At 42.9% G+C, this 16,539-nt stretch overlaps 1 protein-coding gene across 1 annotated transcript; it reads right to left on the bottom strand.

Annotated features, from left to right (window-relative positions):
* Positions 1-1,487: 1,487 nt before the first annotated feature.
* On the bottom strand, positions 1,488-3,571 carry LOC115640206 (olfactory receptor 6M1-like). The gene is made up of 2 exons (XM_030543020.1): positions 3,542-3,571; positions 1,488-2,453 (listed from the first exon to the last, which is right to left on the bottom strand). Exons 1-2 carry the CDS (start codon positions 3,569-3,571, stop codon positions 1,488-1,490), a joined length of 996 nt encoding a protein of 331 aa, XP_030398880.1.
* Positions 3,572-16,539: the final 12,968 nt, after the last annotated feature.

Below are 16,539 nucleotides of genomic sequence, written 5' to 3' on the forward strand. Positions count from 1 at the left end.
GGGGTTTGTTCCAGAACCTTGGGAACTTTTGTGATTTTTAAAAGATTCAGCCTTTGCTTCAATGCATACTGCAGCCTCATACCCACATAGGAATTGTTACAAAGGCTCAGATCCAGGGTCCGTCCAGCTCAGTATCTCTCTGACAATGGCCAGTGTCACATGCTTCAGAGGAAGGTGGTAGAATCATATCAGGTGGATGCGGGATCCTCTTACTCACATGAATAATGGATAATGGTGGATAATCAGCTGAACATGAATTCCCGGTGTGACGCTGTGGCCAAAAGAGCTAATGTGATCCTGGGATGCACAGACAGGAGAATCTCGAGTAGGAGAAGAGAGGCTATTTTACCTCTGTATTTGGTGCTGATGTGACTGCAGTTGGAATACTGTGTCCAGTTCTGGTGCCCAGAATTCAAAACAGATGCTGCTAAGTTGGAGAGGATTCAGAGAATAGTCACAAGAATGATTAAAAATTACTAGGAAAAAACAAAAAAAGCCTTATAGTGATAGACTCAAGAGTTCAATCTATTTAGTTTAACAAAAAGAAGGTTAAGGAGTGACTTGATCACAGTCTATAAGTAGCTACATATGAAACAAATATTTAATAATGGGTTCTTCAGTCTGTGGGAGGAAGGTATGACATCATCAAATGGCTGGAAGTTGAAGCTAGACAAATTCAGACTGGAAATAAGATATAAATTCTTAACTGGGAGAGTAATTAACTACTGGAACAATTTACCAAGGGTTTTGATTGATTCTCCATCACTGACCATTTTTAATCAAGATTGAATATTTTTCTAAACGATCTGGTTTAGGAATTATTGTGGGGAAGTGCTATGGCCTGTGTTATATAGGAGGTCAGACAAGATTATTACAGTGGTCCTTTTAGAATCTATGAATCTAGGATGAAGAGCTCATTCTGACTATTAATACTGAGACACTGAGTATCTGGGATTTGCAAAGGAGCCTAAGAGTTGGGCCAGATTTTTAATGCTATTTAGGCACCTAAACATGCAGATAGACACTTAGTGGGATTTTAAAAGTGCCTAGTTGCCTATCTTCCATTGAAATCATTGAGAGTTAGGCACCAAGGGCCATATTTCAAAGGTATTTAGGCACTGGGATTTTCAAAAGCATCTAAATTCCTAGCATCCATTGAAATCAATGGCCCCTCACCATCAAATCTCATTGCAATTTAATAGAAGTGGGTGTCTAACTCACTTAGACTCCTTTGAAATTCCCAGGAACTCTTTTTATTTATGCTACATGAGTGCCTGTAAACAGATGCAGTCCTTAGATGTTTGGAAAATCCTAACCTAAATGAAAAAAGAGTGGGAGGGGAAACAGACTCTGCTAAGGCCACACAGCAGGTCCAGGAATAGGACCCAGGAAACCTGAGCCTAAGTCAAGCTTCCACTCCACTAAATAACAATGACATTCAATGGATAAAAGCAGCAATTCATTACTGAGATGAAGATTTATGTGTATCAAGGCTCTGGTTGCAGAATAGAGCTCTTTCTAGTCAAGTATTCCTTGAGGGTCTCTTTGAACTTCTCGTTCCTTAAAGTGTAAATGAAAGGATTCAATAAAGGGCACACTATGGCCATGAACACAGCCACCACCTTCTGGAGGTCCAGGGAGCGGCCCTGACTGGGCCTAGCATACATGAAGATGGCACTGCCGTAGAAGATAGAGGCTACCGTGATGTGGGAGGTGCAGGTGGAAAAGGCTTTTCGCCTGCCTGTGGCTGAGGGGATGTGCAAGACTGTGGCAATGATGTAGAGGTAGGACACTGCAGTAAAAGACAAAGATGTGAGCAGAACCACAGAGGAAAGGACATACTCGATCATGAGGAGGAAGTGTGTGTCAACGCAGGATAGCCTCACTAGTGGAGCATAGTCACAGAAGAAATGGTTTATCACATTGGGACCACAGAAAGGAAGCTGGCACAGGAAAATAAGTGGGCAAAGGGTGGAGAGAAACCCAAACAACCAACAACCCATGACCAGGAAGACACAAACATGTCCACTCATGATGACAGGGTAGTGGAGCAGGTGGCAGATGGCCACATAGCGGTTGAAGGACATGACAGTGAGGAGGATGAAATCCACAGTGCCCAGGAAGAAGTAGAAGTAACACTGGGTGATGCAGCCCCAGAAGGAGATGGCTTTGGCCTGGGAGAGCAGGTTCTCCAGCATCTTTGGAGTGATGGAGAGGACAAAGAGTATCTCCAAGAGGGAGAGGCTGCAGAGGAAGAAGTACATGGGAGTGTGGAGGCGAAGATCCACATACACAACAGTGATGATGGTCATGTTCCCCATTAGAGTCAAGGCAAAGATGGACAGTAGCAGCATGAAAACCAGGAGCTCCATGGGCTGTGACAGAGAGAAGCCCAGAAGCACAAAATCCATGACCACATTGCTCTGATTGTTCGTTCTTATTTCAGCTTTCGCCTGCAGAATAGAGGAAGTTGAAAAAGCCCAAATGTCAAGTTTTTGACAAATTGATTTCAATAAAATAAAATATTAATGAGAATACAAACAAACTAAATAACTGTTTCTAGGGTTTTTCTGACCAGTTACAGAGCTCATAAAAATTTATGACACTTTAAAAAGTTGAAAAAATATTGACATTTTCAAAAATATAGATTTTCTGAAAAAAAATATTTTCTATTTTTAAATTCCCATTGAAGTTTTTCCATTCTATTAACCATAACTGGAGAAAAAATATTAGTATTTAGGAGGTTCAATTAAACATAAACCTGCATTCTAAAACTTTTTGCTAGGTTCTCTCCAGGTAGGATCAGAAAATCAACAATGCAATCAGCCTCTCAAGGGGTCCTATAGTGGCCACATAACTGCTTCCCAGTTCAGCACAATGAAAGAAAGATCTAAAAGTCAAGATATGTATCTGTTAGGAAAAGCACCAAAGAGTCCTGCGGCACCTTATAGACTAACAGATGTATTGTAGCATGAGCTTTCCTGGCATGTATCCGACGAAGTGGGTATTCACCTAGCAAATCTCATGCTCCAATACTTTTGACAATCTATAAGGTACCACATGACTCTTTGTTGCTTTTACAGATCCAGACTAACATGGCTACCCCTCTGATACTTGACATTTCTATTAGTGTCAGACATATTTTATGCAGTATCAGTTTTGACAGGTAGATTGGTACATAGATATCCAAAAGTATCTATACACACATGAATAATCAGACAGAAACACACATAGATAGATAGATAGAGGGACTGAGAGAGGGAGTTAGAGACAGATAGTATTATTCATTTCAATCTCTTTCACTCTTCAATGCTCTTTAAAAAAATCATGCATAGAAACAAATTTTGGAAAGTTTTACCTTACGCCACAGGTGTAAAGTGGTTGAGGCTTTGGCTTCTGACTCCCGCGGAAATCTGTCTCTGTGTCTGTGCATCCCAAGTTTGTCTCCCAACTTTCTATCTCCCAAGATTCTGTATACATATGAGGGGGGAAAAGTGCCCCTTTGTTATTTATGTTTTCCTCTTGATTCCTAGTGCCTTACCTTTGTTACATCCAAAGTGTTCATCTCCATTCGCAGAATATCATAAACAGGGAGTGAAGGTGGTTATTTAAATTCATACTGCTGAGTACCTTGGGAACCATATACTTGCACCATCTCAATTCAATTCAGATAGGCAAACATCTTTGGGACAACAACACTGAAGGGGCATTGGGATCAGCACTGACTGTACAGGGAGAGCATCATCTACTGAACCTCACACCATTCCTTGCAACAACGCACCCCCCAGCACCATCCTGGGGTATTGGGTTCAGCATGACTGTGAGGAGGAAGTAAGTACTAAATCATGCACAGTGCTCCGGAAACACAACCCCCCCCCCGCCAGTGCTGCACCAGGGCATTTGGGTAAGTAGTGGCTGAGTCACCATCACACATGTTATTTCCTACAGTTATGGTATTCATTGTTGGTGCCCCATCTAAATGTTGCCCCTATCCTAAATCAGGAAGTGATGTAAAAGGTCCAAACTTAAGGCAGGCAGAACAGTAGGTATATGTTACTCAGGTGCTTCTGGCACATATTTCATAATGCACCAAAGACACCAAAGACACAAAGTGCGCTGGATATATAGGACAATAGATGGCTAATGAGTCAGATCCTCAAACGGGATAACTTGGCACAGCTCCATCAAAGTCAATGGGCCAGATCCCCAACTAGTGAAAATCAGTTGTCTCCTCACTGAAGTAAATAGGACAAATACTCAGCTAGTGTAACTTGACATTAAAGTCAGTGGATCCAATTCACAGCTGGTGTTAATCAGCAGAGCTCAATGGAAATCATTGGGCCTTGATTGATCTACACCAGCTGAAGATCTGGCATCAGATGAAGATCTGGTCCATTGCTGACCTGTCAGAATCTTACTGTATTTCTACAGCTCCTGACAATGCTAGACCCTGTCTTTGAATTGGTCTTGGAAGGCATTTGGTATATGGGGCATGGAACAGGAGAGAAGGATTTATGGAATAGTCTTCTTTATCTGGATAAGAAAAGAGGTCACCAAAAAAAAAAATAAACATTAGGGGCAAAGATTTTCCAAACTGACTAGAGATTCTGGATGCCTCAATTTCTGGCAGCCCACATTGAGATGCCTTAAACGGAGGCTGCTTTTAAGAAAGTAATAGACGTCTGTTCTTAAAAATCAGGTGCCTAAAGCTGGGCACTCCAGTATCCAAAGTTATTAGCCATTTTAGAAAATCTTGGCCTAAAAGCCCACTCATCTCAATGTTGGCAAACTGGAAAAGAAAAGAAAATAAATTTCAGCAGCTTCTAATCTTCTGTCACAGAAGCAAGTTACGAGAGGTTAATTCCCAGCTTCAAAACCAGTGTCAAACTAAATGAACTTTCCTTAACTTTATTCCCAGAAGTTTTAATTACCAAGAAACAAAGGTTTTAATGACATAGAGATGAGCTGTGTCCCTTTGAGGAATCTACACAAACAAAACATTGTGAATTGGGGAAGCCTTGGAACTAATTTTTTGCTGAATGTTTTGGGGAAGACAGTCCACCAACTTGTCCTGAAGTGCCTTATGTCACCAGCTTCTGAAGCAATCAGTACAAGAGAAGAGCACTGTTTTTTTCCAGGTTCCGTCTCAACTTTGCAACTGGACTTTGCAGACAATTAGTTCTAATGCTTATCTTTCATGACCCACATTTTCACCTTCAAGGGACATAATTTGAAAAGGGTGGGTGGTCCACCCTTTTTGAACATCCAGCCCATTCAATGTATCTCAAGTTGGACACAATAAATAAACAATCCATAAATCAACGCACCAAAAACCACTAGTCACTTTTGAAAATGAGGGCCTCAGACATCCAGCTAGATAGGGCTGGCACAGAGATGTTGATTCTGCTCCTACTCAAAATTCCTGTTGACTTGGATGGCGCGGGATCATACCATAGTTGTTAACAATCTCAATGGTTAAATGACCCAGTTTGTTTGGAAGTTACTCTTGGTATATACTTGGAGGTTAGGAGGAATTCTACCCTGGAGGTAGTTTATCCCATAACTGACTGCACTGTACAGTTATTTGTGTTGTCAGATGCCAACAGTGTGGTGCTCTGCTCTATTCAATGCTGATAACAGTTGGCTGTTTGTGTGTGTTCCCTGTGTTTGCTGCCCTGGCTCTGCGCAGATAGCTGACACAGCAGACCCAGAGAACCCCCAATGACCACAGACTCCGAAAAGGTAAGAAGGCACCCGGCCAGGTTTATTGTCAAACGAAACATAGTCTCTAGATCCCGAGATCAGATGTCTACAATTCTGCTAATACATATGTGCTCCCTGATAATGGACACAGCTCAGTCAGTGGCAGGACACTTCACTGCCCCCTACGCACAAAGACACCACCCCAGGGATGCATTCTTATACACAGATACAAACAAGTTACCCATCACTCCTGATGTATTGAGATGCAACCCCTCTACATTGCAAGGTGCTGCCTCTCACCTTGCACATGTTGGTTTGGGTCCTCTAATGGTGTTGCTAGAGTAGATATGGGGACAGAGTAGGCAATGAGATTTGCTACAGGGATTGGTTCCTGGGATGGTGTTTCTGTGGTGTGGCATGTAATTGCTGGTGAGTATTTGCTTCAGGTTGGGGGGTTGTCTGTAAGTGAGGAATGGCCTGTCTTCCAAGGTCTGTGAGAGTGAAGGATCATTTTCCAGGCTAGGTTTTAGACAGGGCCAGCTTCAGGCACCAGCGCAGCAAGCAGGTGCTTAGGGCGGGCAACGGAGAGCCATGTCATGTCTGGCTCTTTGGTGGCAATTCAGTGGCAGGTCCCTCGGTCCCTCTGAGAGGGAAGGACCTGCCGCTGAATTGCCACCGAAGAATGAAGAAGAGCTGGTAGAACTGCCGCCGAAGTGCCGCCAATCACAGATTGTGTTTGTTTGTTTGTTTGTTTTTTCATCGCTTGGGGAGGCAAAAACACTGGAGCCAGCCCTGATTGTAGATCATTGATAATGTGCTGGAGAGGTTTTAACTGGGGGCTGTACATGATGGGCAGTGGTATTCTGTTATTTTCCTTGTTGGGCCTGTCCTGTAGTAGGTGATTTCTGGGTACCTGTCTAGCTCTGTCAATCTGTTTCCTCACTTCCCCAGGTGGGTATTGTAGTTTTAAGAATGCTTGATAAAGATCTTGTAGGTGTTTGTCTCTGTCTGAGAGATTGCAGCAAATTCGGTTGTATCTTAGGGCTTGGCTGTAGACAATGGATAGTGTGATGTATCCTGGATGAAAGCTGGAGCCATGTAGGTAAGTATAGTGATCAGTAGGTTTCTGGTATAGGGTAATGTTTATGTGACCATCACTTATTTGCATTGTAGTGTCCAGGAGGTGGATCTCTTGCGTGGACTGGTCCAGGCTGAGGTTGATGGTGGGGTGGAAATTGTTGAAATCGAGGTCGAATTCTTCAAAAGCCTCCTTTCTATGGGTCCATACCATGAAGATGTCATCAATGTAGCGCAAGTAGAGGAGGGGCGCTAGGGGCAAGAGCTGATGAAGCGTTGTTCTAAGTCAGCCACAAAAATGTTGTCATACCGTAGGGCCATGTGGATACCTATAGCAGTGCTGTTGACTTGAAGATATAAGTTGTCCCCAAATCTGAAATTGTTGTGGGTGAGGACAAAGTAACAAAGCTCAGCCACCAGCATGCTGTGGCCTCATCAGGGATACTGTTCCTGACAGTTTATAGTCCATCCTCATGTGGAATATTGATGTAAAGCGCTTCTATATTCATGGTGGTCAGGATGGTGTTTTCAGGAAAGTCAGCAGTGCATTGTAGTTTCCTCAGGAAGTCAGTGGTGTCTCAAAGACAGCTGGGAGTGCTGGTAGTGTAGGGTCTGGGGAGGGAATCCAAATAGCTAGATAATTCTGGCGGCAGTCTCAAAGGGGATTTCTGTGATCCAACCCATCACAGTATATTTGTACTAAGTATCTGTGACCCTTCCAGACTGCCCTGACATACTCAGCCTCTCAGTGACCTCAGAGCACCAAGTCTGAGAAATGGGACAATCCCTGAATCTGACAGCCCTTTGCTGTTCACCATGTAAGGGTGGGATTGTCACAAGTACCAGAGCATGAATGGGACGCTTGCTCCTAGATGAGTAAGGGTTCATCTATCTTCTGTGACTTGCCTCTGGTGCTAAAGCTGGCCTGCGTCAACACATCCCCAGTCATGGTCGCAACCCTAGCTAGCAGCACACTCATCACTGTCTTGCCCTTGCTCTTCACAGTGGGGACTTACACATCTATCATAGGCACCATCCTGAAGATCCCACCTGTTCCTCTCACCTCATCATGATGGTGCTATTCTAGTGCTCTGATAGAGTTATGTACTTACAACTCATACAAGCTACTACCTGGACTGGGACAGGTTCCTTTTCCTGTTCTACACAGTGTTAATGACCATGCTAAACCCAATCATCTACAGCTTGAGGAGCAAGGAGATAAAAGGGGCTCTGTGGAGAACCTTACAGAGAAAATTGTTCTCTTAAGAATCACTTGGTTGGAGAGAGCGTGAAAGGAGGAGGAAGAACTAGGTCTCCTGTGTTTGAAGCCCATTCTCAATCAAGCTGATCAAAAAATATTCAAGAAAAAACATTTTCAATTTTAAAAAAATTGCTTTTTACCAAACCAAAATGTTTTGCAGAAGCATATCAGTTTCAATGACAATTTCAGTGGGAAGTTTGGGAAGGTTTTTCAGGGCCAGGATGGAATTTCTTGTAAGAAAGAGGCAGAGTTATCCCAGAATAGCCAGTAGCCTGTGGTTAGAGCTATCACCTGGGATGTGGGAGACCCCCTTTGAAATTCTTCCTCTCACTCTGGAAGAGCAGGAACTCTGGAGGTTAGTCTTGGAGAGGCCGCATCATTAATCTTGTCTTGAGTGGGTCAGAAGGCAGGGTTCAGCCCTACTGCCTCTTCTGGCTTTAGCTAAGTGTCAAGATCCAGCAATGACATCACTTGTTTATTCTAGTGTATAAAAGATAAGGTATGTAGAGGTTTCTTTGACAGAGATTTTTCTTACCCTTGTGGAGTCACATCATGATGGAAAAGTATCTCCTGAGCCTGATCCTCTTTTGGGTATTTGGCCAATGCTTATAACTGAATTATTGCTAGGAGATAGAGTATAAATGGGCATATGCTTGTATTTATATTTGGGATGTAATCAACACCAAGTGACCTTTGGATCAATAAAGGAATATTTGTGTGGAAATTGAGTCATGGTAAACTTTACTAAATGTGTTAGGAGATTTTTTTTTCCCAACAGGCTGCATTTGCACAGGAGAGCAGTGAAGTGTGCAACATACCCTCCATAAGGGAGATTTAAGTTGCATACCCTAAAAGTTGAAGAAAAAAAATTAATTTCCCACAGAGCAGAAATTCCCTAATTTTATTTAAAATATTTTGTTTTGACTTTTCAAAATGTTTCCACCTCTTCACAAAGTGATCAAAGGCCCAGCAACCTGCCAGACAGCAAAGTGGGAAGTTCTGGGGTCCTGGAAGCCCCATATCCTGGTTTTACAAGCACTTAGATGCCTTATTTCCATTGAAATCAGTGGAAGTGAGGCACATTTGTAAATCTCACCCAGTCTAAAAATCTGTCCTCAAATCTATTAAGGACTGTGAAGCACTCAGATACTGCAGTGATGAGCTAGAAAAGTACTTAGAGAGTAGAGCTGATCTAAAATTTACCCATGGAACAACTTTTTCTTCAAAGAAAATGCTGTTTTGTTGAAATTGAAACTTTCCATGGGGAAGTGTTTATTTCTTCAAAATTTCATTGAAAAAAAGGAAATGAATTTTTGTGACAAGATTTGCTAAGCATTTCAACAAAAGCTCCATTTCAACCTTATTGGAATGTGATGTTGCGATTTTTCATTTCAAAAGAAACTTTCTGTTTCAAAATTTATTGTATTTTAGCTAATACAATATAAAATTTAAAAAATGCAGATTTTATCCTAATGGAATATTTTTATTGACCCAGAAAGAGGTTTTAGTCAAAAAATTGTTTTGTAGCAAATTTGGAGATTTTGGTTTTGTTCCAGTTTGGGGCCCAATACTCGGATGGTGTAAATTAAGAACTTCCATGGAAATCTAGGCTGCAACTCCACTGGCCAATTCTATATTTCAATCTAACCCCCTTTAAACTAAGTGACAACTAAGGCCTCATATGCTCATTTGAACTAATTGAAAACTGGTAAATATTTTTTCATGAAAACTCCTGAAAATGTGAAATAATGTACAAGTATCAGAAGCAATTTTTTCCTTAATTCACCATTTTTCAAAAAAAATGTGTATTGAAAATTTTATTTTCAGTTTTTCATTTTTTGGTTTCCTCTTTTTCCTTACTTTCCCCTCTCCCCCTGCCTTTGCTTCATTTTCCATTTTTGCCACTGAAAAAAAGAAAGGAAAGTAGAAAGAGGGAGGAAAAGTTAAAAAAAACTGAAAAGCAAAATGTTACATTGTGATACAAAAAGGGATGATATATGTCACACGTCAATGAGGTCATGGTGTTCGCCCTCTGCAATGTCATCATAGCTGTCACTGTGGTGTCACCTCCTATGCCTTCATCCCCTCCACCATTCTCAAGACCTGCTCTGCAGTAGGTAGGTATAAAACCTTCTTCACCTGTGCCTCCCAGATGATGGCCATGAGTCTGTTCTATGGGACAACTTTCTTCATCTATGCCTAGCCAGTCACTATATCCATTCCCAACCAGAGCAAAATGGTGTCCATGTTCTATACCCTGGTGATCCCCATGCTAAACCCTCTCATTTACAGCTTCAGGAACAAGGATGTGAAAGAGGCTCTCAGGATTATGATGGGGAAGAAGAAGGATTTTTTTTTTCAATTAACTGAATAGAGTCCTGGGTCCAGTGGGCTCACAGTGGGGGTGCACACTACCCTATTCTGGAGCAGAGCAGGTCTAAGGATGGGAGTTCAGTCTAGTACACCAGCTGAAGGTGTGATCCTTAGGCTTTAAGGCATCCATTCCATCTTTGCTATATATCAGAAAGGAAAACACTATTCCTGTCCATCATTTGCTAATCGTCTTGTGCTGTAGAACATGTTGGTCGATAGCTCCTAAATACACTAGTTTGGTTCAGTTCAGGTGCTGTTCCCACCTCCCAACATATTTCTTACCGTCTCGATAAGCATAACATCTTCAGTTAAGGATGTACTGAGATGAAGTGGATTTCATTTACTCCCCATTTAAACTTGTTTTCTGTTTTATTATTTTCCTATTTCTTGCTTTTGGGAAAGTTGGCCAGCTCTGGCTAAGTCCTAATGTTATATGTGTGGATGGTCAAAAAATTTCTGCTGAAACTTCTTTTGAAGAGAGAATATGATTGTTGAAGTAAACAAAAATTTTCAGTAAAGTTCCTCCTTTCTGTACAAAATTTCTCTTGAAAAAACTGAACACCTGAAAACATATTTTTTTGATTTTCTGTTGACTAGTGAAATATTGCAGCCAAAAAGTGAAATGTTTCATCCAAAAATTGAGGTCTTTTAATTCTGAAATGCCACTGCTGTGCCTTGTGGGAGTTATAGTTCAGGTGTCTCATGTCCCAGTCTGTGAACAGGTCCCCAACTGAACTTCATTTTCCATGATGTATCACAGCCATGTGACTTTCATGATGTACTACCTTCACTCACCAGGACCTGATCCTGCAAGGTAGTGAGGCTGGGATTCTCAAAGGAGGCTGAGGGATTTAGGCACCTGATTCCCTTGGAAATTCAATGGGAGGTGGACATCTAACTCCTATAGGAAATCTCCTTAAATCTCAGTATCTTAAGAGTTCTCAGAGGGAGTTGGGAGCCTTTAAAGGCAATTCCCAGCACCTTGTAGGATTAAGTCCTATACAATCATGGTGTTTTCAATTACTCAGGCTGGGACTCTCAAAGGAACCTAAAGGAGTTGGGCACCTGACCTTCACTGAAATTCAGTATGGCCCCAGCTCAACAAATGAAAAACCAGCTTGTCCAACCAAGTATGATTCAGGGGAAGAAGAGTTTCATTTCAAAGCAGAAGCAATGCCTCTTCCAAGAATAAGGCATCAATGTCACTATTGCTGATTTACACCAGATGGTGATCTGTCCCCATTGACTCCAGTGGGGCCAGCTGGAGATCTGGCCCCATTGACTCTGATAGAGCACTGCTGATTTATATCAGCTGGGGGTCTGTCCCACTGAGTCCAACATTGATTTATGCCAGCAGGGGGTCTGACTTGAGAACTTTATACAGCAACAAGCTCATAAAGAAGGCCAACAGAGTGTGGTTTTGAGAATTTCTGAATGTTACCCTTAGCTCTGAGGAAATTGAATTATGAGATAAATTGTGTTTTTCTACCCACCTTCCCATATTAGCAGAGGAGCATGGTGGGGATGCTTTGGAAGGGCTGGTTCAGGAACATCTAGGCACCCCTTGCAAAGAGGGGCGGCTCTATGTTTTTTTCGGCCCCAAGCACGGCAGGCAGGCAGCTTTCGGCAGCGCACCTGCGGGTGGTCCGCTGGTCACGTGGATTCGGCGGCATGCCTGCAGGAGGTCTGCTGGGGCCGTGCCATCGGCGTCCCCCCTGAATTTCTGCCAAAGCCGCAGGACTGGTGGACCTGTGGCAGGCATGCCGCCAAAAGCAACCTGACTGCCATCCTCATGGCGACTGGCACGCTGCCAACCATGGCTTGCAGCCCCGGGTACATGCTTGCTGCACTGATACCTGGAGCCACCCCTGCTTGCAAAGTTATTTTCTTTGAACATCCCCAGTCCATATTGCAAAATAAAGAGTAATGTTAATCTTCCCTGCTCTGAACACAACCTAAGCTCCACTCATTCACAATTCAAACTAAAATGTCACTCACAAGAGACTGCCCTCTTCTTGCTTGGTTGATCTGATCAGCAGGAAAATAGTTGATGTCTTTGACTTTTATAGCATCACCATTAAGTTTCAGGATGAACAACTTACTGGCCAAAAACTGGGTTTGCAACAAAACAAAAATTTTCCCCCCAAATCTCCTTCCTACAAAAAATGTTTTATTTTCCATCTGAAAATTTTCATCCCCCTTAACTCTCCAGCCTGGTTTGTCCCTCATGATGCTTTCCTAGTGACAAGCAGCTGTTTTCACTCAGGTGCTGTCATCACTCCAGCTGCTGTTATCACTCATCCACCAACGTACAGAGACTCACCCTAGTAAGTTGCATGAATGTTCTCTAAGCCACTTATGAACTATATAGAGGGAGACACCAGCAAATACCCCCAGGCCTCAGACTTGCACCCCAGAAATGCACCATCTTACACTGCTCAAGACCTTCTCTTGAAGCTCATTAATTAGTTTGCCACTTTGTCAAAGGATAGTGGACATGCACCAGCCTTCGTAATCTGAGCAAATTCCCCAAGCACTTTAGACAAACTCACTGGTAAAGAGGAAACATTCAAATAAGTTGAACTACAGAAAGACATAAAGCATAAAGGTCAGAGATAGTTACCTAAGAAAATAAAAAGTAAACACACATCATAAATCCTAAATTCTGTTAGACTAAGCAAGATTTGGATTTTACAGCTTTTCTCATCCCACTGGATGTCACAGGCAGGCTACAGTTCTTAATACACAGATTGAATTTCCTTCTCAGCCTGGGACCAATCTCCTCAGTTCAAAATCTTTGTCTTCCCAGCATTCTTGTTACCTATAGCATAGGTGACGGAGGAGAATGGTGGTCTCAGGATGTCACTGTCCCTAATTTTATACTCTCAATTCATCTCATGTCCCAGAGAAGATACTGGCCTAGGCATGTCCTGGTGGGCAGTTGTGCAACTGAGTCATAGAATTGAGCAATCCCCATTGTGTGGTGCTTGCGCAACTGTCTCTTACAGAATTGTAAACCTCTTGTTTACAATTACTCTTCTAGTCAATGGCTTGTGATGGTCGCTTAATGCCTGTTTGCATGTGGCTCACCTCCTTTGTTGCCACCAGATAGCTAGCTGTGGGCACCTCCCAGCTACACAACATATTTCATATCAACCATATAGCAGAATATCATAATTCAATATACAATGATGATACAGATATTTTGACAGGACAATGAGTTTCAACATACGACCTTCCATTGGATATCTTATATGGCATCCTTTGTACAAGATGTCATAATCATATACAAATTATGAGTGTGAGGGTTACAGGTTGCTATTTTAAGGTACAGCGCATCACAAAGGTAAGCAGTGATAAACTTAAAGGAAGAGGAGTTCATAGATACATATATTCCAAGGCCAGAAGGGATCATTGTGATCATCCAGTCTGATCTCTGGTATAACACAGGCCACAGAACTTCCCCACAATAATCCTAGAGTAGATCTTTTAGAAAAACATCCAGTCTTGATTTAAACATTGTCAGTGATGGAAAATCCATCACCCTTGGTAAATTGTTCCAGTGGTCAATTATTCTCACTGTTAAAAATGTGCATCTTATTTCCAGTCTGAATTTGTCTAGCTTCAACTTCCACTCAGTGGATCACATCGTACCTTTCTCTGCGTCACACCTTAACCTTCCCTTTGTTAGACTCCAAGAGCTCAATCTATTTAGCTTATCACTATAAGGCAGGTTTTCTAATCCTTTTAGCCATTCTTGTGGCTCTTCTTTGAACCCTCTCCCATTTCTCACCATCCTTCTTGAATGGTGGACACCAGAACTGGTCACAGTATTCCAGCAGCAGTTGCGCCAATGCCATATACAGAGGTAAAGTAACCTCTCTCCTCCTACTCGAGATTACCCTGCTTGTGCATCCCTGGCTCACATTAGTCCTTTTGCCTACAGCATTGCACTGGGAGCTAATGTACAGCTAATTACCCCCCTGCATGCCCCTCGTGCCCCCAAAATCATTTCAAAGTCAATGCTTCCCAAGACAGAGCCCCCAGCCTGTAAGCATGGCCTCCATTGTTTCTTCTGAGATGTATACATTGACATTTAGCCATATTAAAACACAAAAGTTCTTCCACATTTGTTCATGAGTTTCTTGGAAGATATTTGCATCCAATTTGTAAACAGGCTGAGAGTAATTGTCTATATCTGGGATTTTCAGTGGAGCCCATGGGAGTCGAGTGGCCAATTCCCATTGAAATTCATTTGCCTATGATCCCAATTTTTAATCATCTCTGTGCTGTAACCCTTTGGGAGTGAGACCTGTTTGAATGAAAATGTTCCAAAGGTTTTGTTTACGTACTGTTATAGAAATGTAGGGATGGAAGGGACCCCAAGAGGTCATTTTGTTCATGCCTCCATGCTGAGGGAGGAGTAAATATACTTAGACCATCCCTGACCATCTAACCTACTATTTAAATCTAATTCTTGCAGGGCAGATTTATTTTCTATGCTGGAAATGTAGGCTGGACTTTTCAAAAGCGGCAAAGGGAGTCAAGTGCCCAACTCCCATTACCACACTTTGGGAGTTTGGTGCCTAATTCCTTTAGGCTCTTTGGCTCCTGCCAGGCTCTGTTTCAACTTCAGCACTAGAGCTGGTCACTGTTTTCCATCTAACACAATTTGGACAAAAAATGACTTTTTATCAAAAACAATGTCGGGAACATTTTATTTTCTGCAAAAACTGAAAATTTGCTGGTGAAAAGCTTTTCAGGATTTGGTGGTAATATTCAGTGTTTGAAATATGATTTTTAACAGAAAGCACTGAATCTCTGTTCAGAGCAGCCCTACACCACTGCTTAATGCAGGGGTTCCCAATTTTTTATCCCTGAGGCCCACTTGTGCTGCTGATGGACCCAATCACGGCATTGTCCCTGGGAGGCCTGTGGGACTGATGATCCAGAAGACCCGGCAGCCATGGATTGCAGGGGGTGGTGACTTAGAGCAGAAATGGCTGTGAACCCTCCAGCCTCCTCTGGCTGCCCTGGGAGTTGCCACCTCTTGGGGATGGCCCCTTCTCGTCGCCCTCCGCCCGGCGTCATCACTTCACCCTCACCTGCCCGCTGGGGGTGCTGAGCTCCGCCGGCTCTGGGCAGAGTCCATTGCTGGCCACCATGCCGTTGCTGTCCACTTCTCAATGCCCCTCATCCTCCCCATGTCTGCGCCAGCAAACCACTCAAGACTACGGCACAGCCCATCTTTGGGCCACAGCTCACTGTTTGGGAACCCCTGGGTTAATGGAATAACAACAGCTCTGCTAGCAAGGGAATCTGCATGCACATCTTATAAAGCACTTTAGAAAGATGGTACAGTACCATTAACTTAATTCTTCTAAAGGGAAACTGAGGCACAGATAGGGGCGGAGACTTGTCCAAGGTCACACAGCAGGCCAGTGAGAGAGCCAAGAATAGAACCCGTTTCCTGATTTCTTGCCTTCTTCAGTAACTAGGGATAAACTTTTCAAAATGTCTTAAGTGACTTAGGAGCAAATGCCCACTAGAAGTCAATGGAATTTGTGCAACTGCATCACCTCAGTGTTCAATATCTTCATCAGTGAATTAGATAATGGCATAGAGAGTACACTTGTAAAATTTGAGATCTAGATGACCTCTCAAAGTCCCTTCCAGTCCTATGATTTTATGATTCTATGGTGCCTCACAATGGGATTCAAAAAAGTCAGCATGATAGCTGGCTTCTCGCCTAAGCTAGCCAATGGGAGATTCCAAGAAGAAGGTTGCGTCCTAAGCCCCACACCACTCCTAGAGATAGGTGCCTATGTCCAGGATGTGGGGAGGTGCCTCCCTCTGGCTGGGATTCTCAGCTGCAAACTCTCTCTCTTGGTGTTTGGTGCCTATGGTGTTATTGCAAGAAGCCGGGGGCCAGGGAGAAGAGTGGAGGGAGAAAGAGCTCCCTCATAACTTTTAGCTCAGTGGTTAGGATGCTCACGTGGGATGTGTGAGACCCCCATTTCAAGTTCCTTCTCTACCTGAGGGAGAGTAGGGGATTTGCTACCTCCTAGGTGAGTGCCCTAATCACCAGGCTGAAGAGTTATCCCCATGCTTGGTCTCTCTCTCTC

The sequence above is a fragment of the Gopherus evgoodei genome, unplaced genomic scaffold, assembly GCF_007399415.2.
Source record: "Gopherus evgoodei ecotype Sinaloan lineage unplaced genomic scaffold, rGopEvg1_v1.p scaffold_242_arrow_ctg1, whole genome shotgun sequence".
NCBI lineage: Eukaryota > Metazoa > Chordata > Testudines > Testudinidae > Gopherus > Gopherus evgoodei.